The sequence below is a fragment of the Heptranchias perlo genome, chromosome 10 (genome assembly GCF_035084215.1).
Source record: "Heptranchias perlo isolate sHepPer1 chromosome 10, sHepPer1.hap1, whole genome shotgun sequence".
Classification (NCBI taxonomy): Eukaryota; Metazoa; Chordata; class Chondrichthyes; order Hexanchiformes; family Hexanchidae; genus Heptranchias; species Heptranchias perlo.
In genome coordinates this window covers 24749412-24775738 of record NC_090334.1, presented here as the reverse complement: position 1 = coordinate 24775738, position 26327 = coordinate 24749412, and the positions used below count along the sequence as shown (strand labels likewise).

Genomic DNA, 26327 nt, shown 5'->3' with positions numbered 1-26327 from the left:
TTCAAGGTGGATAAAGGAAAAAGGGTTGAAGGGATATGGGAACAGAGACAGTAAACGCGATTGGAACTATTTGCCTATGTGGAAAGTAAATGCCGACACAGACAGGTTGAGCTAAACGGCCTGTCTCCACGTTGTACCTTCTACGAAATTTAACTCCTAATGTACTCTCCATCTTTGGAAGATGACCAGGGCTCTTTTAGTCTCCTGGTTGATGTCAGAGGAAATACTCGTGATTTATTTGGATACATTACTGGAATTAGGCAAGGTAAATTAAGAAAATGCAACTTGGTTGACCTCAAGTAAATTTCACCATGAAATGTGCAATTTTATTTGGTAAACCTAGTGTGCCACAAAATCAATCAGCTGAAGAAAATGGTATTGATCACTAAGCAACAGTGAAATACTGGGTAAAGCTTTCTGAAAAATTAAGGAACTATCACAGGACTACCAATGGCACTAATCTACAGCAAAGAAAACAAAAGACCTAAAATTTATTTGGACCGTGTGGTCAACAGCAGGGCCAATGCCAACAGCAGAAAAAATGATCTGAAGGTGCAGTTCAGAATTAGTTTTCTTATACAACAGAATGAAGAAAGATCAACTGATCAGGATTGTAATGGCATGATACAAACTTCTTAAAAGGCCAGTCTTCACCCTACCATCCTCAATATGATGGTACTATCCTATTTGTATCTCAAGGTTGAACAAGTGAAGAAGAATTAGGGTTTAAATGATTAATACTATATTACCCGTCTTTATAATTGCGCATTATTTGTACTTAGCAACAACAATAAAATTTTACATGGAATTATTTCCCTAGAACTTACTTTTTCTGCAACAGAGATTCCAGTGTTCATATTCCTGCTACTTGCTTTCTTCTGGGTCTCTTTCTCACTCTTTTCCTACCAAATGAGCAGGACTTATAGCTTAGTAAAAGGGTACTATACATTTTCATAATCTGTACTGAATGAACAAACTCTGCATGACACTACATTTTAATGGCCCAGAGTTTGCTGGAGCGGGGATCTCGCAGCATGCCCATTTATTAGATATTCTTCAACCTTCAGCTCAAAATTTTTTGAGCCACAAATTGCTGGAATTGCAAGCTGATAACATGGCGGTGAGGGCAACGGAGCTTCTGGGGCCAACAGTCTATCTCTTCAACCAATGAGATTTAAGGATAGAGAAAGAAACAGAGGAACGAATAAGAAGGAAATAGGGTGAATTAGAGTCTATTATTAGGTACAGAAAGAGAAATAAAGAGGGGGAAAGAGAGAAGATTGGATTAAGAGAGAGAAAAAAAGAGACAGAAAGGAAATAATTTTAAATTTTAAAAAGCTCTTAGAATAATTTATCACCTGCAGGAATGAGACTCCACAGTTTCAATTGTTCCCTTTCTGGGACGGAGAGGCAATGCAGACACATAAATCTCGACATTAAAAGAGTCCATATGTCGTTAAGTACCAGCTCTAATTTTTTGGGGTGAGTTTAATTTGTTTTAACCACGCAAATGCAGCACTTTCTTGAAACTCACGGGGAGGTTGACAGCAAGCTGCCGTTTTCACAAGGTTAATGGTGAAGCGGCGAAAATCATCCAGCAATTTGTGGCAATTCACAACTCACGGCGTATCTCTTCCTCGCCACAAATTGGTAGGTTACCAATAACAACATTACTATCACTGTTATTTTCCCAGCAAATTCTGGGCCAATATATCTACCCCTACTTTAGTCTTCTATTTTCTTTGGGGTTTTTCAGCTCCTTCACATAATCCTGCTTTCTCATTTTTTTGTCACTTTTTCTTTTCTGATTGTTTTATTATCACTCTTTTCCTTAATTCCACTTTACAGGTTAAACTTTTGTCATCACCACTTGGCCAGTAAGCTGGCAAAACAAATTGCCCACCCATTGCCTATCCCACATGATTTTCATTCCATCGGGCTGGTTCTACAACAGGCAGACGATCCAATCTGCCAAATTACCGCCCAGGCAATCAAGACAAAAATTTACCCCTACATATTTTCTTGCATCATGTTTCTTTCATTTAATGTGCTGCTCCTCATTATCATCTGAGGTTTTGATACATTCTATTCCTTAAATTTCCATCCTTCTATTTTTGTTTTCATATACTTGTTCATTTTTTCTTTTTTTGATTTCATATTTGCTCATTTATTTCTACTTTCACTTGTTTCTTCTCAATTCAACTTCAATTTTTTCTATTTACTTCAGTTCCATGTCAGTTTTTTTGACTTTTTCCAAGCTTATCTCATGATTTTTCTTGTTTAATACCTTTTTCTTACCTTTCATTCCCATTTTCTTCTTGTATAATTAAAGTTATTACCCAGATTTTGATTTCTCTTTTCCAAATCTATGTTGAAACGTTCCTTTTCACTTAATTCTACAATACTTTCCTGCCTTGTTATTCATCCTCACTAGCATCTCACATCAGCTGTCTCTAACTTACCTACCAAACCATTTCTCCTATTAAGGAAAATCATTCTGATTTTGTTTTAACTTCCACTTCAAAATCCAAATTGTTATAACCTAAGTGTAAACACAATAGGGAGAACAGGCACAAGAAACAATTGAGAGGTCAAGTTTAGTCAGGGGGAAATAGAGATTAAAAGGAGTGGGGATTGATTCGCAGGGAATAAAGAGCAATAATGATAAAACTGAGAAAAAATAATTCACAATCTACAATCTATAAAATTGGAGAGAACACATTACTGTCTGGGTAGTAAGACATGAGATTTAATTACACAATCACACACCCCAGTGGGGAAACAGCACTCAAAAAAGACACAGATAAAAAGATATAGCTACAATATTGTAGTCCCAATTCTCATTATAAAACATTGATGGACTTAGGTTTTGTGACTACTGCTAGAATACCCACAATACTTTCAAGAATTACTCTACCACCAAAGAAAAGGGCAGCAAGATCATGGGAATACCATCACCTCCAATCACATGCCATCCTGATTTGGACATATCCAACGGTTCCTTCATTATCCCTGGGTGAAAATCTTGCAATTCCCGACTACAAGGATTGCAGCAGTTCAACGAGAAAGCCCAACATCACTTTCTCAGGGCAAGTAGGGATGGGCAATAAATGCAGCCTTGCTAGCGTAGCCCACATCCCAAGAACAAAAAAAAATCAGAATGAACAAACACACAGAATGGCTACTGGTTTTTAAAAGGACTGCTTCAAAACAATCAAAGTACCCACTGCTGAATTATCCTTATTACAGATACTTTGAATGATCGAGAAATTGAGGGAAGCTCTAATCCTTGAGTCCTAGTATTCATCATCAACGCCACATGCAAAATCACCAGCACCTACCAGAGAACTCAAAGACATTAAATGTGAAATTTCAGTACGTAACCTTTGCGGGTTTTAATCTCAATGACCAAAGTTAATTTTGCTTTCAACTTTAGAAATCGTAAAGAAAGCATGAATATATAGATATATGCAGTGTTTATCTCAGTTAGCAAACAACTAAAAATGAACAAAATGGGTTTTCCCAATAAATGAGAATTACCATGACAGAAGAGACAGCAGTAATTACTTCTCATTTATCAAAGCAACTTTTTGAGGCATTTAGTTTAACAAAAGAAAATGACATAATTTAAAAATGTTATTCCACTGAAAATTTAAATTACATTAGCATCTTGTTCCCATTGTTTAATAGTTGACATTAAGTGAACAGGTAAAGGAGGACCAGAAATATTACAAGCATTTCTTGATGCTGTTTTACCTGAAGTTCTGCCCAAAGTTTTTTCCTTAGCTCTTCTCCTTGTTTCTTCACTTGCCTTTCCTTTTCCTGCTTCATAACCAAAATCTTATCCAATCTTTTCATTTTCTCTATCGCTTCTTCAAGTTGAGGGTCTTCAGCTTTAGCATCCAAATCTTCTTGCTTATAACTGTCTAGTATTTATTAAAGGATAATCTTTATGTTACAATATCATTCCTTATGACTGCAAACAAATCACAGCATAGGTAGATCTTTCTTAAAAGTAAAATAATCTTATTTACTATCTGTGCAAAGTCTACTTTAAAACAATTGTTAATTTAAGTAAAAGTCATTAAACATATGGTATAAATGGAAAAAAAACAGAATCAGGTCTACTGAGCGAGTTTACTGTATGTCATTTTCTATCAGTCAATCAAGTTTTATTTTTACTTTGTAAAAATCCCTTTCAAAGTCAGTAGAGATCGTGAGTACACGGTTGATGGAACATATTACAAATGTTCATACTGGTGGAACTCTTTCCATGGGAGATTCTGTCATTTTGCTTTCTGCTTCTCTACTTTATGGAAGTGCAATGGCACCTAGCACAGCAAGGTATGGAGGCAGGTGTGCAACATCTGACTTAACACAATCTTAAATCTTCCCCTCAAACGGTACTCAAGTCTCTTTCTTGGGGAACAGATGTCTGTTCTTTAGCAGAAGGCAAAAGTAGGCAGACACGGAAAAGGAGGGGATAAGTTTGAATTTTATTTTTGTCTATTGGGCTGGATTGCAGTACACTGCATTTCTTGTGAGACATTGGGGGAGAAATTGGACAAGGGCCGTTTTTGGGTGCAGGTAGCATGATGTGCTATTACACCACGCCCAATGATCCCTACACAGGCAGGACGCAAGTTTCGGCCCACCTGAAGACTCACCTGCAATCAGCGTTCCATTCCGGGCCTTGCACGTGGAATCAATCCAATTTGCACTTTCCACACCAAGGGGTGCTCAATCTCTTAAAGGGAGGATGTCTCTTAGAAATCTCAAAGGTAGCTGGTACCTGTTATTTACTGAAAATAACAGTCTACTGTCTGCAAGGAGTCTGAACAGAGATCAGACATCGCACACGTAAAACACAGATACAGGTCCCATCCCTATGTTTACACACTGGTGAGTTATGTTAAAACATTGAATAAAGGTTGCACACTATTAAATCCCACATCCTCCAATCTGCATGCCAGACCTCACCAATCTGCCGATCTGAGTTGGTACCAGGCCTGTGAGAGTGCATGCACCAAGTTTCTCTGCTGATGCTGAGAGACATTGGTGCAAGAGGTGGACAGAAGAAGGGACATCCTATATCTGCTTGGGGGTGGGGGGTGGGGGGGTGGCGCGGCGCAAGAGGCCCTCCAGACATATATCCAAAAGGCAGTGGGAGGCAGCAGGGGATAAAGTCAATGCTAGGCGCATAGCATCATAAACATGGATGCAGTGCAGAAAGTTCAGTGCTTTGAAATGAGTGGTCAAGGTGGGTGAGGTCAACTGTCAAGTGGCATCTCCTACCAACTGCATAGTCCTCCTATGCACCACACCACCGCCCCCATCACCCACATACTCTTTCCATCAGTACTCAACTCTTCCAACCAGATGCTTCCTCTCACCCTTACACATTACCACTGTTGAAAGCCGCCCACCCACAACTCACAGGCCATACATACTTGCAGCTATTCAACCATAACAGGCACATCACCCAGACACACGTCCAGCATATGAGGCGGCAGCAAGTGGCAGTAACATTTAGCCCCTCGAGCCTGTTCCACCATTCAGTGAGATCATGGTGCTCTTGTGACCTAACTCCAGAAATCTATCAATCTCAGATTTAACATTCACAAGTGAGCTAGCATCAACTGCCGTTTGCAGAAGAGCATACTAAATGTCTCCCACCCTTTGCGTGTAGCAGCGTTTCCTAACTTCACTCCTGCATGTCCTGGCTTTAAATGTTAGGCTATGTCCCCTAGTCCTAGTATTCAAGTCTAGGAGACCTCCAAAAACAGTTGAAAATGTCTCAGCAGCCAGAAGCAATAATCCAGCCACTAACTTGTAAATCTTTAAATAGTAGTCCCTTTAATTAATGCTAGCAGGGGGTCCTCCATGCACTCTAAGGCACGTTCAGATGGTCGGGGTTAAGACTGTGCGTTGCGTTGAGTGTTAAGTCCCAAAATGGTGTTTATCACTTTAAATCAGCGTTGCACACTGATTGAAGCCATTTTCTCCTTACTTTACATGATTCCAGCATTCATTATCTGCGCCTGCGCTAACTCCTGTACCAAGATGGCATCCGGCACACATCACACTGGAAACGTGCGTGCACATCCAAGACACCATCTTGGATGTCAGAGAGGCCGTGTAGCGCTGAAAGAATGGGCGCTACACGGCCTAATTCAGCGCCCAACGTATTTGAAACATTCAAAATTCAGTCTGAACACAATTTTAAAAATGGTTTCTGTAAAATTTTAATGCTGGAATAACACGAAGGGCCAGAAACAAAGTCATTATCTCAATTTTGCAGTTCCACTCACATCTACCACGACAAAATATACCTCAAACTTACTGATCACAAGAAAAGCAATTTATAAGCATGTTTCATGCACTTTTATAGATTTTTTAAAAAGGGAAATAAGCTTTTTTGATTCCCATACATAAAAATATCAGCAATGGATTTCAAAAGATTTGGAAGTTGCTTCCTGAATTTTTGCTAGAAATATTTCACTGAAGATTACAATCATTTTCATTTGCTAGCAGTGAGCTTACTCAGTTTGTTAATAATGGTTTCTGTACAGAAACCTGATTAAACTATATCTTCATGTAATCATCATATGTAGATGTTCAGAAGCCATTCTTTTGGTTGCAAAATTGTAGATGTTTTCATGTAATATATAATTAGTGAGAAATTTGATTTACACTTGAGGCACTTTTATATTAATGTGGTACCATGGATTCCCAGCAAGCTGATCAACTACACTTCCCCATGATAAATCATGTGGTTTGCCTAGTTCTGGTGACAGCAGTGACACACTTTCTCGTGGGTCTCCCACTCTACTGTCAGAACCACTCATTCTGTGGATAGAAAGGGCCTGAAGACTTCAAATGAGAGGATGGGGAGATAAGATGATGTTTTGGCAATTCTTTACCAGTATTCTTTTGAAATATTGCCACTGGTCACAATGTAAAAGCATTCACAAAGTGGTGGTTCATATGGATTCTGATAGTAACGAAGGGCAGTTTCACATTGTAATTGTCAAGAAAATAGTTAAGTATTACTATGTTAACAGGGTCTCAATGGGAGCTTCAGTGTTTCTGAAGTAGTAGGCCATCCAAACAAACTGGTAACAAAATGAAGAAATTTACATTTGTGCTGTATGCGAGTACTTTATTTAGACACGTGCCCGCACACTAATGCGAATTTCTCCATTTTCTTTACCAGTTATTCAAAAAGCCTAAGTCAACTGACAATTTAGTGACAGTTTTGTGAATACACCACAAATTGCATTGACTGCTAGAAGTAATTTCATGCAAAGTGTTTGTAGCAGGTAAGGGTGGATATCAACCTAGTTTCTTCACAACATAGATAAAATTAGCCAAACACCAGCAAATGGATTAAAATACTTTCAATTTCTAGTGTTGAAAAAATATTCCTACCAGACTCTTTTTTCAATGGTTTAGTCTGATCTGAGGTAGATAAGTGATCCGCCGAGTCCTCTTCTGAATCTGGAGTAGAAAGAATTCCTGGAAGAGGCAGAAGAGGCATGAAGACAATGTAGATGATTGTAATTGTATTTTATTCTATTACTGTACCACATAGTTCTAGCAATTATATTATGTTTGTAGGTTGTCTTTACTCTTTTCACTAGAGATATTTTTGTCTTCCATGTTTCACATTATGCTTGTAGGTGAGCACCTGCTCCCCAGATCCCAGGGAAAGGGTTTTGGCTTGCCTGGATATCCAATTAACTCCATAGAGTGCTCAGGAATAAACAGAGAAACCTCTTTAGTTTATTTCAGTTACTGCTTTAATCACATGATCCTTCTCCTCTTCAGAAGGTGGCAGGATACCATAACAGTAGACTTTAATTTTTTAACCGCAAATATATTTATTAAATAGTAATAGAACAAGCGAACAGTAGCAGTAACAAAATATATTTTACCATAGTTAAGCCTAGCCAGACTCTCATATAATGAAAAATAATTGTTTGCAACTGCTATGCTAAAAATAATATTCTTACATAGTAGTTCTGTTCCTTCTATGAAAGCTGTTTTGTCTGGCTATCTCTCTTCAAAGGTCACAGACAGATTCACCGATTTAAACAATTTGGGCTGATAAAATGGCTTTTAAAAAAAAGTGACCAGGACAAAACAGATTCAATTGAAAGAAAGCTGCAAATCAATATATTTGAACAAACCCCGCAAGATGATTGTATTTGAATTAAGAGGCTTTTCACCTATGTCAGATATCAGGTACAAACTAAAATCCGACAATTGTCAAATTAAGCAAGGATCTAATTTCTGAGAGTGAAATTGGTTTATAACCCCTTATGTACTGTGACATAACAAAATAAGCCAACACCATTCTAAATCTTGGACAACAATGCTTCATATGTCACTAGAACTTTCAGTACTACTGTATTATTTTAACAACCATCAAGCGATGATGGAATTGGTCCCCAATGGGATGAGACTTTCTAAAAGGCCAAAGCTGAGATAGTAAGACTATGCACAGGAAAATTTGAGTGGAAGCGTGGAAATGAGCAGACAACTGCAAGAACTGGCAGAGGGGAGAGTATGATGGCAAAATTTTTGGGGCATCAACAGCTTCCCTGGTTGTGGTAATCAACTGATTAGTTTAAGGAAAAATTATTCTATGAAAGAACACAGATTGCAACATTAAACTATTAATTCCTCTTCAGACAGACAATTAAGTAAGCTATTCTGTAGCAATGTGTGTTTTATTTCATGTAAGTGAGAAATAGTCACTCTCTCACACACACTGTTAAAAGTAATGCACTTTTACCGACCATGGGGCAGACTCAAGGCAGACAGCACTAGTCTACATTCCAAATTTAAGTCCACTACATGAAAATAAAGATATGTGGAAAGGTGAGGGACGGGGAAGCTGCTTCATATTTATAAGTTAATCTGGGGAATTATTGTGGCGCTTGAGCAAGTAGCCATTATTTTGGCATGCGACAAAGCCTTGTCCTAAAAGAGGTCTAAAATGTGAAACTTCAAATTCATTACTGCCGTGGCATTATGGCTATATAACATTTTTCTATGTTCAGTTACCATCTGTAATATTCTTAAAATTCACAACAGCAGTTTAGGATGCAGAACAGATAAACAAAAGTTTCTAAAATTGAACTGAACTACACAGAAGGACTTTGCCCATGTGACCACAATGATTCTCAGACGATGAGAAACCCTCCCCTTTTCCACATCTGACACACTGCTCACTCATACTTGAGTAACTGAAAGTATATATTTTACTTTTTGCAAAGGTTTGAGAAACCAGTATCATATGCAATTATTAAAGCTATGTAATAGTGCCTATTTTCTGGAGTTGAATTACACATGTGTCCTCCAGGACTTGAACATATCATCCAGGCTAACACTTCAGTACAGCTACATTTCAGAAATGCAATCTTTCAAATGAGACCCTGAGATGAGCTTCTGACTACATATCCACTCCATCATCAAGACCACCCACTTCCACCTCCCTAACATCGTCCATCTCCGCCCCTGCCTCAACTCATCTGCAGCTGAAAACCTCATCCATGCCTTTGTTACCTCTAGACTTGACTATTCCAGTGCTCTCTGGACAGCCTCCCATCTTCCACGCTCCATATACTTGAGCTCATCCAAAACTCTGCTGCCCTTATCTAACTCGCACCAAGTCCCATTCACCCATCACCCCTGTGCTCGCTGGTCTCCCGGTCTGGCAACACCTTAATTTTAAAATTCTCATCCTCATTTTCAAATCCCTCCTTGGCCTCACCTCTCCCTTTCTTTGTAACCTCCTCCAGCCCTAAAACCCTCCGAGATCTCTGTGCTCCTCCAATTCTTGCCTCTTGCGAATACACGATTTTAATCGCTCCACCATTGGCGACCGTTCCGTCAGCTGCCTAGGCCCTAAGCTCTGGAATTCCCTCCCTAAATCTTCCCGCCTCTCTACCTCTCTTTCCTCCTTTAAGACGCTCCTTAAAAGCTACCTCTTTGACCAAGCTTTTGGTCACCTGTCCTAATATCTTCTTATGTGGCTCAGTGTCAAACTCTGTTTGATAACGCTCCTGTGAAGCACCTTGGGACGTTTTACTACGTTAAAGGCGTGATATAAATTCAAGTTGTTGTTGTTGAGACATTATACCAAGGCTCTGTCTACCTGTACAGTTGGATGTAAAAGATCCCAAGGCATGATCTTATTGAATGGTGGAGCAGGCTCGAGGGGCCGATTGGCCTACTCCTGCTCCTATTTCTTATGTTCTTATGTACTATTCAAAGGAAATCAGGGATGTCTTCAAGTGTCCTGGCCAAGATTGAACACCCAACCAACACCACTAAAAACAGTTTAACTGATCATTCATCTCATTTGCTGTTTGTAGGACCCTGCTGTGTGCAAATTGGCTATCATATTTTCTGATACAGCATTCCGATACAGCACTTCAAAAAAAATAATTCATCGGACATGAAGGGCTCGATGTTACCAGGCCTGCGGGTTTCCGGCGGGTTGGGTTTCGGGAGCGTGGTCAACACGCTCGGCGAAATTAGTGGGTTGCCCGCGCGATCGTAGCAGGCAACACACTAATAGGGATCAATTACCTGCTCCTCCGGGGTCCGCGCTGCTGGTCTGCGCGTCGGGCGGGCTGCGCATGCGCAGTACGATCTGTCAGCTGGAGGCGCTCTATTTAAAGGGGCAGTCCTCCACTGACAGATGCTGCAACCAATGGAACAAATTACAGCATGGAGCAGCCCAGGGAGAAGGCTGCTCCCAGTTTAATGATGCCTCACTCCAGGTATCATCAGATGGGGTGAGGAGGAGGGCGAAGACAGAGATCTTCCACCCGGCGGGCGGGAGGAAGCGGCCTGCCTCTGCCACCAAGAAGGCCTGGCTCGAGGTGGCAGAGGGGGTCACCTGCGCAACCAACATATCGCGCACCTGCATACAGTGCAGGAGGCGCTGCAATGACCTCAGTAGGTCAGCCACAGTGAGAACACGAAGTCTTTCCCCTACACTCCATCTGTCACAACACTGCCCCCACCCCACATCTCCTTCGGCACCGCCAACACTACTCTGTCACATCACCCCTCATACCCACTCAAACCCCATCCTCATCTTACCGCCACCTACTCACCTCGCCAGTACTCATCCTGCCACTAACACGCGACCCAATCCTCATACAATCTCATGGCTCTATCCCATACTCACCCTCTCGTGCATCTCCCTCACGGCCAGCCTCACTCAACCTGCCACCACCTGTGCTGCAGCCACAGGGCATGCATCACATATGTGCAGTAGGCAGCGTAAGGCAAATGTTTCGTGAGCATGAAGGGGGTGCACAAGGGTGTCGGAGGGTTTGCCATGGGTGTTACCTATATTGAATTTCAGAGCAACAAACAGCACACATTATATTGGCACCACCACTGCCATGTCTCCGCGAATCCTGTCTGTTGTGTCCAATAATGCCCGCTCCTGTGTATCACTATGAGGACCCACCACTGATGCCACCCATCGTGTTACTGCAGAGTAGGTGCAGGTGTATTTGCAGGCCTCTTCCGCGCAGACGACTGAGAGACATCGGCGGTGCAGCCGGCTGCACCCTGGAAGGATGCGGAGGAGAAGTTCTGGAGGGCAGTGGTGACTTTGACAGCGACAGGTAAGCAGTTGGTGCTGGGGCCAGCCAGGAGCAGCTCGGCATGAAAGAGCCTGCAGATCTCCACGACTACATGTCGAGCGAATCTGCGCCTCCGTGTGCACTGCTGCTCGGAGAGGTCCGGGGAGCTGCGCCTCGGTCTGTGGACCCTGTGGCGAGGGTAGTGTCCTCTGCGATGCGTCTCTCTCTGCGGTAGCCCTCCCTCTTGCTGTGCAGGTGGGCGTGCAACCACACCGTGTTGGGGGGCTCCACGTCTCTGCGGCGGATGGCGTGGACTGCGAGGCTGCTGGGGCTGGTCATGCTGTTCATCCTCCGAGGGTGTCCACGCACCACCCATCTGGCAGGTGTTGGTCTGAGGGGTTGTGCAGGGTACGTGGGTGGTTCCTCGGACTGGGGCTGCGGTTTCGTGTCGGTCTGTCCTCTGGCTTGGCGGGGGGTGGTGGGGGGCAGGGGTTGCCCTATGTGACGCGGTGGCCTCCTGCGTGGGTGAGGGCTCTCCCCCGTGGAGTGCACCTTGGCACCTGCCACAGGCTGCTGGCTGCAACACGCCTGGTTGGAGAGAGACTGTTTCCCCCAGTGTGTGAAACACTCTGCGATGCAGGTAAAATCCCACACTTCCTCTTTTGACAGCTGATTCAGCTCATTAACTGACCTCAACAAGCAAGGTAAGTACTCTCAAGTGGAACCCCGCTGGCTTTAATTGCCTGCGGGATTCCCACCAGCGGGGGCCACGCACGCAGCCCCGCACGTCATCGGGGAACCCGGAAGTGGTCGGGATCGCGGCGCGATCCGGTCACGTGACCGCATATCGGGATTTTCGGGGCCCCCCCGCTGGAAACCTGCAGGAAACCCGACCCTAAAATCGAGCCCGAAGTGTTTTAGGACTTCCTCGGGATGTGGTAAGGCACAATATAATTGCAAGTCCTTTCTCTCCTCTTCCACTTAAAAGGCATTTTTCAGAAACCCACATTTTCCTTAAAAGCCAATATGCTGCCCAACAAAAAGTGAGGAGGCAGCATAACTTTAAGCAGCCTTAGCTGTGACTAAAGTGACAGTGTCAGCTCAGTTTAATCAGCAATATGATTGAAACTTTAAGTCAAACAAATTTTTATTTGGAGACTTCTATAAAGCAGATTATATTTTTCACAAAACAGCTTCTGAAATTTTCTAAAAACAGTTCCATTGCAAAGTTTCTGACAGACACTTAACAATTGTCATCTTTAATAACTCAAACCAGGCAGACAGTCTGTGAACTCAAACTTCTGGCCTACAATACTTTTTAGAGACAAGTTACAGTCTAACCTAATCCTTACAAAGTCATGGCAACCAGCAATGCTGGAGATTGGATGGTGCATTGGCTTAGCATGGTACCCTTTTATCTCTGGGATTTCAATGCTAACTGCTGTTTTCACTCCCTCTGCTGACTGCAAGAAACCTATATGAAATGAATTTGGGTAGACTGCTTTGCATCCGGCAGAGTGAAGAAACTTACCTAGCACCCAGGTCCGAGTGGATGCAGGCCCACAGCACAAATCTACTCCATCTCGGCATTACATTGGCAATCTTACTCAGAGGCCTCAAAAGATGCCAGGTGGTAAATGGGGAAAAATTGACACTAGTGCTGCAGGTCTTCTAAAATTGGATCAGAGTAGAGAGTTTTACTCAGTAGCTGGTCATACTATGCTTGACATGTTAGCCTTAAATGGCAGCACTGAGTGCCTGAAATAGGAAATTATTTCATTCACTAATATTGACATCCTTTGCCCTGACGAGAGCAAATCAAAAAAAAAATGAATGGCTTAACATCTTGGCGAGATAAAATTATTTCTGGCTTTTGGTGTTTTTCACTGATATTTAAACATCTGGGCAGAGTACCCACTCGACTCTTTGTTACATTAACATGAATTTTGCTTGGAAGAGAGCATCTTTTCTGTTTCATCAACAAGCGTTTGTAGCTTTTCTTGCCGAGCATACTTGGGCATGGGAAACTGGCCCTCACAATGAACAATATTTTCCTGTGAATTTCACTAAAACTTTTCTGCAGAATCTACTATAATTCTCTTGAAATTTCCATTAACTTTTAGTGAGACTGTGCATGAGAAGCTGTATCATTTGACCTGGTTTCTAAAGCAATCTTCTAAACTGAATCCCAATCTTGAGACCAAAGGTAGAACATGTTACAGCTTGCCAAAGTTGGCATTCAAATTGTCACCTCTCATTACCACAAATGTAGGGGTGAGGCAAGACAGAACTGCGCCATTCTACAGAAGACCATGGAGAGAAGAGCAGAGGGTTCTGAACTAGCTGAGAATCAAAAGAAAAACAATTGTAGGAGCGCAGATCCACTGTTTTGGAGGGGGGGTGGGCGGAATATACGAGAGGCCAGCATCAGAGCAATGGAGAATTCTGGAGGGAGGTTGTAGGGCTGGAAGAGGTTACAGCAATAGGGAGGGGCAAGGCCATAAAGCCAATTAAACACAAGGATGAGAATTTTAAACTTGAGGCATTGGGGGACTGAGAGCAAATGTAGATCAGCGAGAACATCAGTAATGGGTTAGCAGGACTTGATGCATGTTGGAACACAGGCAGCAGAGTTTTAGACGATCTGAGGTTTACAGCACATGGAGGATGGCAGGCCGGCCGGGGCAGCATTGAAAGAGTCAATTCTGGAGATGATGAAGCACAAATGAGAGTTTCAGCAGCAGACGGGTGGAGACTGGCAACAGGCGGTCTTGGTGATGGAGAGGATATGGGGTCGGAAGCTCAGTTCAGGGTCCAATAAGATAAAACAATGAAATCCAGTTCATCAGTAAATAAGTGGAAATGAACCATACAGAGCTATTGAGAGACATACTGAAGAGAAAGGAGACAGAAAAGAGAGACATACACTAGGGCTCAAAGAAAGAGTGTGGGTTGAAAACAGACAGAAATAGCCACCACAAATAGAAAAGTGTTAGACAGTGAAAAAGAAATAAAGCAGGAAAGATTTCTTTTTCTCTCCACGACCAATAGCATCAGAGATCAATTTATAATATATTATGTACTGTCTATAATATTCCTGTATATCATATTATAAAATAGTACCTTTTGCATTACATGGTAGAACATCACTGCATAAAGCAGCACATCCTCCAACTCAATGAGTTTGGAGAATTATATTGAATAAATATGAAAGTATGAAATGGGAAAAAATTGCTTGTTCCCTCAATCTGCAATGTGCATAATCATGGGATCTCTATAACCAGTTCACAAGGGAGCCAAATAGCCACAGGTAAAGATGATAATTCTGACATTTCTCCCTAATCCTTATCTGCATTAAAATTAATGAAGCAAAATAGACAGCAGAATTTTTTTTTAAATTGTCAATAAAGATTGTCTTAAAATTCTAAAATATCACTGTATTGCAGTAATGTTACCTGATTTGTCTGAAATCTGCAGTTCCAGTATTATGGAATTGATATGTTCCTGTGGTGATAATTGAGATTCATACTGTTTTCCAGTATCTATATGGTCAGTACCCAAAGTATTCACTCCATCTTGTTCACTAAAGAATTCATGATCACTGCTCAAATTCTCAAGGCAAGAATTAGTTGAGAAATCCATAAAGTTAATATGGCTATCCAATGGATCAGGCCTCACCTGCAATCAGTAAAAGATGCAATCAGAAAACATTTCTCCAAATGAGTAGCTTTAATCTACCCAAATTGAATTATTTTCTAATCAGCCACACAGAATATAATACATTAACTACAAAGCCATTCATTAGCAGAGTGGTACACTGGTAATCTTTTTAATTCCTCTATGGATATAAGGGCTGTCACCTTTAGCCCCAACTGGTCTAAAATACGAAAGAGGACAAAATAGGGACAGGGCAGAAGGTGGAATCAAGGTTTGAGTTTTGAAGAAGATTCATTCAGAAAAAATAGTATGACTTTTTTTTTTACAAAAGGACTTTTAGTGTGGGGTTCATATTTTAGAAATTTCTGGACAGGCCATTCAAAAACTGGACTGTCTGATTCAAAATTGTGGCAAGCCAAGTGGAGATACAGCTGGAGCCAATCTCAGCAGAGTGCATGTTAAAGCCTTAGTTACATTTGTGGCAATGGTTACATTCCTCAATCAGCTGTTGGGTAAGGAAATCCATTAGAAAAATTGCCCAACCATCAAGAGCCTAAGACAAAAAAAGGAATCACAAATGCCAATCATCAGCATTTTGGGGAGCTTATGCGTATCAACGTTGACTGATTAATATCAGCATGGACCCTCAAAGCCACTCATATTGTTAATAAAATAATTGTAGTTGCTGCGTACTGTGGAAGAGAATTCTCACAAGAACAGGGATCCCCACCTACAGAATGCAGCAGCCAGATTAATCTCCGTTAGCAGCAGCATCTCAAGTAAAAACAACAATGAGGGGAGAGAAAGAGAAGGGGGTAGGAGAGAAATAGATGGTAATTGAGGGAAGGTAATAGGGAAATGGTTGGCAATGAAAGGGAAGAGTAATGGAGGGAAAAATGGAGGTAAGAGTAGGCAGGGAATAAAAACAGGAGGGGAGAGGAAAAGTGGAAGGTATGGAAAATGAAGGTGAAGCTGTTTGTGGTGCTTTGCAAAGGGTAGAGAAAAAGGAAGAGGACAAGGAAAGAATGGGGGTGATTTTAACCTAACTCGCCCAGCAGGAAATTGACGGGATCAGATCGGCCTCCCGTTGTGTGGCCGATCTGATACCATGTTTCCCACCGGGCGAGTTAGGTCAAAATTACCCTCAATGTCTCTGTGAAAGGGTGACAGGTTGGATGGGGTACAGTCTCTCTTTGAACTTGGTCTGAAGGAGGTAGAGCACATTGAAACTGCTATGGGGGTTGGAAGTGGGATAGTGACTGTTGAAGTAACTTTTGGGGAAGTAACGGTCTGGTTTTCCTGTTATAAATTGAAACATCACTTTGTTTTTCTTTTTTTTTAAGATTAAAAACCAACTGAGGACACCATCCAACGTGTTGTGTGGCACTACCACCATGCAAAATGGGACAGATTCAGAACAGATCTGGCAGCTCAAAACTGGGCATCCATGGGGCGCTGTGGGCCATCATCATCAGCAGAATTGTATTCAAGCACAATCTGTAACTTCATGGCCCGGCATACTCCTCAATCTACCATTACCAACAAGCCAGGGGATCAACCCTGGTTCAATGAGGAGTGTAGAAGAGCATGCCAGGAGCAGCACCAGGCGTTCCTAAAAATGAGGTGCCAACCTGGTGAAGCTACAACTCAGGACTACATGCATGTTAAACAGCAGAAGCAACATGCTATGGACAGAGCTAAGCGATTCCACAACCAACGGATCAGATCAAAGCTCTGCAGTCCTGCCACATCCAGTCCTGCCACATCCAGTCGCGAACGGTGGTGGACAATTAAACAACTAACAGGAGGAGGAGGCTCTGCAAATATCCCCATCCTCAATGATGGCTGAGCCCAGCACGTGAGTGCAAAAGACAAGGCTGAAGCGTTTGCAACCATCTTCAGCCAGAAGTGCCGAGTGGATGATCCATCTTGGCCTCCTCCCGATATCCCCACCATCACAGAAGCCAGTCTTCAGCCAATTCGATTCACTCCACGTGATATCAAGAAACGGCTGAGCGCACTGGATACAGCAAAGGCTATGGGGCCCGACAACATCCCGGCTGTAGTGCTGAAGTCTTGTGCTCCAGAACTAGCTGCGCCTCTAGCCAAGCTGTTCCAGTACAGCTACAACACTGGCATCTACCCAACAATGTGGAAAATTGCCCAGTTATGTCCTGTCCACAAAAAGCAGGACAAATCCAATCCAGTCAATTAGCGCCCCATCAGTCTACTCTCAATCATCAGCAAAGTGATGGAAGGGGTCGTCAACAGTGCTATCAAGCGACACTTACTCACCAATAACCTGCTCACCGATGCTCAGTTTGGGTTCCGCCAGGACCGCTCGGCGCCAGACTTCATTACAGCCTTGGTCCAAACATGGACAAAAGAGCTGAATTCCAGAGATGAGGTGAGAGTGACTGCCCTTGACATCAAGGCAGCATTTGACCGAGTGTGGCACCAAGGAGCCCTAGTAAAATTGAAGTCAATGGGAATCAGGGGGAAAACTCTCCAGTGGCTGGAGCCATACTTAACACAAAGGAAGATGGTAATGATTGTTGGAGGCCAATCATCTCAGCCCCAGGGCATTGCTGCAGGAGTTCCTCAGGGCAGTGTCCTCGGCCCAACCATCTTCAGCTGCTTCATCAATGACCTTCCCTCCATCATAAGGTCAGAAATGAGGATGTTCGCTGATGATTGCAGTGTTCAGTTCCATTTGAAACGCCTCAGATAATGAAGCAGTCCGAGCCCGCATGCAGCAAGACCTGGACAACATCCAGGCTTGGGCTGATAAGTGGCAAGTAACATTTGCACCAGACAAGTGCCAAGCAATGACCATCTCCAACAAGAGAGAGTCTAACCACCTCCCCTTGACATTCAACAGCATTACCATCGCCGAATCCCCCACCATCAACATCCTGGGGGTCACCATTGACCAGAAACTTAACTGGACCAGCCATATAAATACTGTGGCTACAAGAGCAGGTCAGAGGCTGGGTATTCTGCGGCGAGTGACTCACCTCCTGACTCCTCAAAGCCTTTCCACCATCTACAAGGCACAAGTCAGGAGTGTGATGGAATACTCTCCACTTGCCTGGATGAGTGCAGCTCCAACAACACTCAAGAAGCTCGACACCATCCAGGACAAAGTAGCCTGCTTGATTGGCACCCCATCCGCCACCCTAAACATTCACTCCCTTCACCACCGGCGCACTGTGGCTGCAGTGTGTACCATCCACAGGATGCACAGCAGCAACTCGCCAAGGCTTCTTCGACAGCACCTCCCAAACCTGCGACCTCTACCACCTAGAAGGACAAGAGCAGCAGGCACATGGGAGCAACACCACCTGCACGTTCCCCTCCAAGTCACACACCATCCCGACTTGGAAATATATCGCCGTTCCTTCATCGTCGCTGGGTCAAAATCCTGGAACTCCCTTCCTAACAGCACTGTGGGAGAACCTTCACCACACGGACTGCAGCGTTTCAAGGCGGCGGCTCACCACCACCTTCTCAAGGGCAATTAGGGATGGGCACTAAATGCCGGCCTCGCCAGCGACACCCACATCCCATGAACAAATTAAAAAAAACAATTGTAAAATATAAAAATGCTTAAACATGAACCAAAATGTACCATTTTAATGCAAAAATTCACCATTAGTTTTGTCCCTTCAACATGATTTCCCCTTCTCATGCATTTATGCGATTTTTCCTCCAATATAAACGACAGCTTAAATTACTTATTTTCACATGACATATGATCAGGTCCGTTTTTTATCTATCAGCTTTTTTGAAGCTGTTGGTCAGCTTCTACTGGTTCTCTAGGTTGGCCTGGCTGTAAACAATCCCCTCCTCCTTCCCCACTGACCTTGATCTATATAATCAAACACTACAAAATGGATTAAAAACACTCATGGATATCATTGGCAATATTGCAAGTATCAGCACTAATTGCCAGAGATGATTTTTATGATATCTCAAAAATAATAAATTTCCACGTTATCTATCAGCATGATTATTCCTAAATTCTTAAAAAATTAATTAGTATTGGTCTGAAAACTCAATCAAGCAATAAACCTATTCTAGATATATAGGATAGAATTTCTTTCACAATGTACTCATTGCCATTAAAAAACAATACATTGTTGCACAACATGTTGGTTGAATATGTTGGTTGTTGTGACTAACAGAAGTTAGAAAGAAGACAGTATGCATGTTTTAAGTTTAGCTTTTGTTCACTTTTTCCCCCTCTTTTCAACATTAATTAACATATAGTTCTTCATATAAAACTTGTTTATCTAAAAGTGGCATCTCCTCTTTTCCTTTGACACTGCACATCATCAAGCTAAACTGTACTCCAGTTTTCTAAACTCATTTTTAACTAGGTTCCCTGACTGCCATGCCAGCCACAGGTTCTATCCACTATTCATTGGACTCCTAAATGAACTTAGCCGTCCTCCTTGCCTTCCTGATCAACTCTTCCCGACAAGCCACCCATGTCCTCTGTTCTCTGCCATCCAATCATTTGATACACTTTTGTTGAAGTGTTCTCCCTCTCCCTCAGCTCCTGTGCCTCCCAGACTGACATATAGCCTCAAGCTGGGCATTCTCTGTCATGCGTACCATAGCACCCCACTTGGCTTTACAACCGAGTGTATACCCCACCGAAACTGCTGCAGTGATTCCTTTCACTCCTTATCCTTATTCTACCAACCCTCCCATCTCTCTTTTAAGACTTTTCTTATCTATTGCCCTTCCCCCCCGCAACCGTATCCCCCCAATATTTCGAGAAATAGTTAAATTATTAGTTGATTATAAACAACATTTTTTACAAATTCAGATTATGAGATTGTCTGAAATAACAATTCAGAAAGAGAAAAAAAAAGTTGTTTTTCAAACAGCATATATTTTACCTGGGATACATTTGGTTCAGGAGTTAAAACCACCATAGCTCCTGAGGAGTGCATGCTCAATCTGCGCCTGTCTGGTGATGGACCATTTGCCACTCGGCTCCCAGGGCGAGTTCGAGAACCAGATGCTGGGCGTGAAATCTCATCAAGCTGGCCTCTGACAATGTCCATTATAATCTAAAATAATGCAACATTTTAATTAAATTAATATTCATGAAAATGTCAGAGCATCACAATGAATAACAATATACAACATGAGAATGAATAAATGAAGATCCTACCAATGTTTCAATATTGGTCAAGTGAATCTCAAAGTGCAACGTGGAATCTTTAATTTTCTTTTAAGGTTGCACAGCAAAATAGAACCAGAACAGTACTGCTGGTGATTGCCAGAAGCATAAAGGCACCTGTAGAAATCATAATGGGATACCAATGCATAAGTCACAGATTTCACACAGCCCAGTACACGCTCCAGCTACCCTGGTTCAGTAAGTGAAGGTGACCTTCTGCTTTCAAGAGTAAAAGATCAACAGGCAGAAGCTGTGTGTGAAGTGATATTGAGATGCAGCTCATGTGCTAGAATCTCTTTTGGTCCTGTTCCAATCATAATATTTTTTACAATAAGAATAAAATTCTACTTGGATTGATACAAACCAAATATATACCATTATGTTTTACATTTTTTCCCAAAGAAATTAACAGACAAAAAACATCAAGCACAGTCTCTGTGGTATAACACCGTTGAAAAATGAAAATTCAAAGCAAGTGATTTCTAACAGACTAAGTCTCATTCATTTAAAAGTAAACTCTTCTATGTTATATACTCCAAGCTAAAATTAAACTTAAAAAAAAACTCTGAATTGTTTACATCAGCTTACAATTTCTTCGACAGCATCTCCCAAACCTCTACCACCTAGGAGGACAAGGGCAGCAAGCACATGTTCCCCTCCAAGTCACACACTTGAAATATGTCGCTGTTCCTTCATCGTCACTGGGACAAAATCCTGGAACTCCCTACCCAACAGCACTGTGGGAGAACCTTCACCAAATCGATCACAGCGGTTCAAGGCGGCGGCTCACCACCACCTTCTCAAGGGCAATTAGGGATGGGCAATTAATGCTGGCCTCGCCAGCGTCGCCCACATCCCATGAATGAATAAAACAAAAATTATCTGAATGGCTACAAGTTCCAGAAAAGATCTGAATCTGCCACTGACTCACAAATGGAGCTCATAAAGAAAATATTTTCCAAAACACTGAATGCACACAAATATAATTTTTTTTAGAATAATAAAGCTTCTGTTCAATTGAATGAAAAATGGTTTTGAAAACTCTGTAAAATGTAGCTTGAGCATTTGTACATCATCAGGATCTATAGATAAATTTAAAGCTGCACCACTGTATTACCACCCCCCACCCCACCCTCCGGCTGCCCCCCTACAATCCCTTCAATTTTCTCTGATCCTCTCTGGAATGCAGTGAATTTGGCAACCTCTGGTACTAACCATGTGGCCATTCTTTTTGTGCAAGTGCAGACAATTGAGATATCACAATTAATCAATTCAGTTATTACCTGACATCCACACGCAAGTCCTATTCATCAGAAAGTCACTAGATAGCAATGAGTAGGAACGTTAGCTGATTTTTTCCTCCTCCTTACTCTTTTTTAAATTCACTCTTGGGATTCAGGTGTCGTTGGCACCTGCATGGGAACACCATCACCTTGTCCTTCTTGGTGGTGGAGGTCATGGGTTTGGGGGTGGAGGTCATGGGTTTGGGGGGTGCCATCCGAAAAGCCTTGGCAAGTAGCTGCAGCACATCCTGTAGATAGAACACACTGCAGCCTCAGTACGCCGATGGTGGGGTGAGTGGATATTTAAGCCAGTGGATGGGGTGCCAATCGAGCGGACTGCTTCATTCTGAATAGTATTGAGTTTCGAGTATTGTTGCAGATCCACCCATCCAATTAAGTTCCATCAGACTCCACTTAGATAGAATATACAGCGCAGAAACAAGCCATTCGGCCCTACAGATCCATGGCGGTGTTTATGCTCCACACGAGCCTCTTCCCACCCTACTTCATCTAACCCTATCAGCATATCCTTCTATTCCTTTCTCCCTCGTGTTTATTTAGCTTCCCCTTAAATGCAGCTATGCTAGTTGCCTCAACTACTCCTTATGGTAGTGAGTTCCACATTCTAACCACTCTCTGGGTAAAGAAGTTCCTCCTGAATTCTTTATTGTTTCCATGTTGTAACTTCTGTTTCCATGTTGTAACTTCTGTTTCCATGTTGTAACTTCTATGAGTTTCCATGTTGTAACTTCTATGATTCTATCAATTGGGACTAGCTTAGTGGTATAAACTGGGCGACATGGACATGTTGGGCCGAAGGGCCTGTTTCCATGTTGTAACTTCTATGATTCTATGATTCTATGATTTATTAATTAGTGACTATCTTATATTTATGGCCCCTAGTTCTGGTCTCCCCCGCAAGTAGAAACATCTTCTCTACATCTACCCTATCAAACCTTTTCATAATCTTAAAGACCTCTATCAGGTCACTCCTCAGCCTTCTCTTTTCTAGAAAAAAAAGTCACATCTTGTTCAGCCTTTCCTGTCAACTATATCCTCTCAGTTCTGGTATCATCCTTGCAAATCCCTTTGTTCACCTTCTCCAATGCCTCTATATCCTTTTTATAATATGGAGACCAGAACTGTTCACAATACTCCAAGTGTGGTCTAACCAAGGTTCTATACAAGTTTAACGTAACTTCTCTGCTTTTCAATTCTATTCCTCTAAAAATGAACCCCAGTGCTTGGTTTGCTTTTTTTAATGGCCTTATTAACCTGCGTTGCTACTTTTAGTGATTTGTGTATCTGCACCCCAGATCCCTCTGCTCCTTGACCCTATTTAAACTCTTATTATCCAAACAGTATGTGGCCTCCTTATTCTTCCTACCAAAATGTAATGCCTCACACTTATCTATACTAAAATTCATTTGCCAATTATATGCACATTCTGCAAGTTTATTAATGTTTTCCTGTATATTGTCACAGTCCTCCTCGGTGTTAACTAACAATTTGGTGTCGTCCGCAAATTTTGAAATTGAACTTCCAATTCCCGAGACCAAATCGTTTATGTAAATGGTGAACATCAGTGGTGCCAGCACTGATCCCTATGGAAGACCACTTCCTACCTTCCACCAATCTGAGTAACTACCTTTAATCCCGTGCTCTCTGTTTTCTGTTTTGTAGCCAGCTGTATCCATTCTACTACTTGTCCCCTGACTCCAAGTGCTCTGACCTTAGTCATGAAACTTGTGCCTTATACATGATGGAGAAGCTTTGGGGAGTTAGGGTATGAGTCACTCACTGCAGAATATCCAGCCTTTGACCTGGCATCCCAAGCTGAGTCCAGCTAACTCAGTTTAAGATATTACTGAAGCTGTAACTTTGCTGTTCTGTGTGGCTCAGTATCAGAATCTAATTGTCCACAAAATCATGGAAGGGGACTGGAAGCATTGTTTAAGATTTTACCTTTTAGACCTACAATTTTGGGATTTTGTGTAAAGTAGCGATTTCAAAACAAACAAGAATATCCAGCTGGGTGATTGAGCAAGTTTGCGATTTTTCAATGATTTCAATGATTGCAGTGTGTGATGGTCCTTTCATTCGCAGCTGTCAAATCGCCGGCGAACCAAATAGGAGCAAGTTCACGATTTCCATGTTACAGTGCGCATGTGCAAACGCAGGAGCTTGCTCCTTCAATTCGCCATTTAAAAAAGAGCGCTGTTGAGCTTCTTTGTTATTTCGGGTACAAGTTCTGTTCCAAAGTTCTGTTGTGAATGCTAACTTGCTGGCCGCACTCTGATCAGCAAGAATTTGCAGGAAAAGTGTAAATTTGTAGTGCAAAGATAAAAATTGCTTTTGTTTTTCCCCATCCAGAACATTATCCCAATTTGGCAGAGTCCGGACAGATTTGTTTCAGTAATTTTTCCAGCATGGCTACCTCCAAATTCCTGCTTAGAGTTCAGCGAAAGTTACATCTCTGATAATTAATAGTGGTTAGCACTCAAAAGATTGGAAGGGAGCAAGCAAGGAGAGTGAGGGAGGCCATGGAGGGATTTAAAAACAAGGATGAGAATGTCACAATCGAGGTGTTGCCGCACTGGGAGCCAATGTCGGTCAGCAAGCACAGGGGTGATGGGTGAGCGGAACTTGGTGCAAGTTAGGGTATGTGCAACGGAATTTTGGATAAGGTCAAGTTTACGGAGGGTGCAAGGTGGGAGGCAGGCCACTCACTCGCTCATTCTCCCCCTCTCCTCACTCTTGGAATAGTGGTGGATGAGTATTTCAATCAGGTTAACAACTTGGTGAAAAAAGACACATAAGAATTTTGACATGATAACTAATACACCAAAAACAATTCACAGAATTTCATCCACATGCACTACTATCGTCCTGATGGTCATACTTTTAAACCATGCTCACTGACCGTTATTCCTAATAATTGACACTCAGGTCCATGCGAAGTACATCAAAACTATAAAATCGCTCCTAAGTTTCATATGAACACCAATATAAACAAGCACGGAGTAAGTGCACCGTGCACGAGCAGTGTGCACACCCGGGGCAAGCGCCGTGCACGGGCAGCGCGCACACCCGGGGGCAAGCGCCGTGCACGAGCAGCGCGCACAACCGGGGGGGCAAGCGCCGTGCACGAGCAGCGCGCACAACCGGGAGGCCAATCGCCGTGCACGAGCAGCGCGCGCACCCGGGGGCAAGCGCCGTGCACGAGCAGCGCGCGCACCCGGGGGGCAAGCGCCGTGCACGAGCTGTGTGCACACCCGGGGGCAAGCGCCGTGCACGAGCTGTGTGCACACCCGGGGCAAGCACAGCGCGCGCGCGCACACACACATCGGCCGTTGCCGGGGATTCCCATAGCAACGGGCGCTTGCGGGACAGACTCTGCCGATGGGCCCGGGGCAGGGGAGGGGGGGATTTGGAGAGTTGTCCCGCATACGAAGCCTGGTCAGCAGGTCTCCCAAACCATTCGGGCCGCGGCCACAACCTTAAGGGCAGAGTGAGAATAAGAATCGGTACCGAGCGGCGGACGGAGAGTCTGAGTGAAACCGAGCTCCGGCTGCCAAGGACGCTAACCTCCCGGATGTGGTTGCTATTCAAAACAAAGGCAGCTTTATTTGTCTGTTTTTGTGCTGTTTCTTCCTGTGGTTGCAGTGAGCTCATTGGCTGCTGCTCCAAACATACACCTGAAGTCTCAGTCATTCGGATTTTAAAATCCCACTTATTTTTGATGTACTTTACTGTTAAAAACAATCAGAGCTCCATATGTTCGAATTGGTTTGTGAATAGTCTCACACTTTTTATGATCAGTGTTACTCTAAACAGTTTTCACTGTTGATCACTGACTGAAGATGATAAAGTGGCAGCTACTAACATTAAAATTCATAATTTTTGCTTATACCACAGCAGAATTATACATTTCCTGTTCCCAATAAAACATCTTATCTGGTAAAGCATGTTTTCCAATATTTCCACGTCTCACCTCATCCCACATATCTCCAAAACCTCCTCCAGCATTATATCTCCTCGGGCAGCCTGCATTCCTCTATGTTTTATCCAACCCCCTTTCCTTTGCCCTACCTTTGATGGCAGAACGTTCATGCTGAACCACCATGGCCCTACTCTTGGAAACTTCTTACCCAGATCCTTTGTCCTCTCCACCTCTTTATCCATTTTTCTTAACTTCTCAAAACCCAACTTTTCAACCAAGCTTTTGAACACCCCTCTTAATTTCTGCTTCAATGGCTTAGCATACTTTCTCAAGCTCACTGGATATTTTCTATATTAAAGGTGTTATATAACTGCAGATTGTTATTGTAGCTCAACAAAGTGAAAGGCCACAAGCTGTCTTTACTTGCATTGGTAACGGCACTATATGTCAAAGTCAGGAAAGTGTGCGATTTGAGATTGATGTTGAAGATCAGCCATGATCTGATTGAACGGCGGAGCAGGCTCGAGAGGCCTACTCCTGCTCCTATTTCTAATGTTCTTATTTGGAGGGGAAATTGCAGGTGATGGTGTTCTCATGCACCTGCTTCACTTGTCCTCCCAGATGATGGAGAT

The 26327-nt window shown here is 42.8% G+C and overlaps 1 protein-coding gene across 1 annotated transcript in view; it reads right to left on the bottom strand.

Annotated features, from left to right (window-relative positions):
- Nucleotides 1-25466, bottom strand: part of fsip1 (fibrous sheath interacting protein 1) — a 471059-nt gene extending 445593 nt beyond the window's left edge. The window contains exons 1-5 of the mRNA XM_067992167.1: nucleotides 25284-25466; nucleotides 20183-20356; nucleotides 15071-15293; nucleotides 7432-7518; nucleotides 3757-3926 (exon numbers count right to left, since the gene is read on the bottom strand). Coding sequence (XP_067848268.1) covers nucleotides 3757-3926; nucleotides 7432-7518; nucleotides 15071-15293; nucleotides 20183-20356; nucleotides 25284-25466 — 837 coding nt within the window. The remainder of the gene's footprint in view (nucleotides 1-3756; nucleotides 3927-7431; nucleotides 7519-15070; nucleotides 15294-20182; nucleotides 20357-25283) is intronic.
- Between the last annotated feature and the right edge of the window lie 861 nt (nucleotides 25467-26327).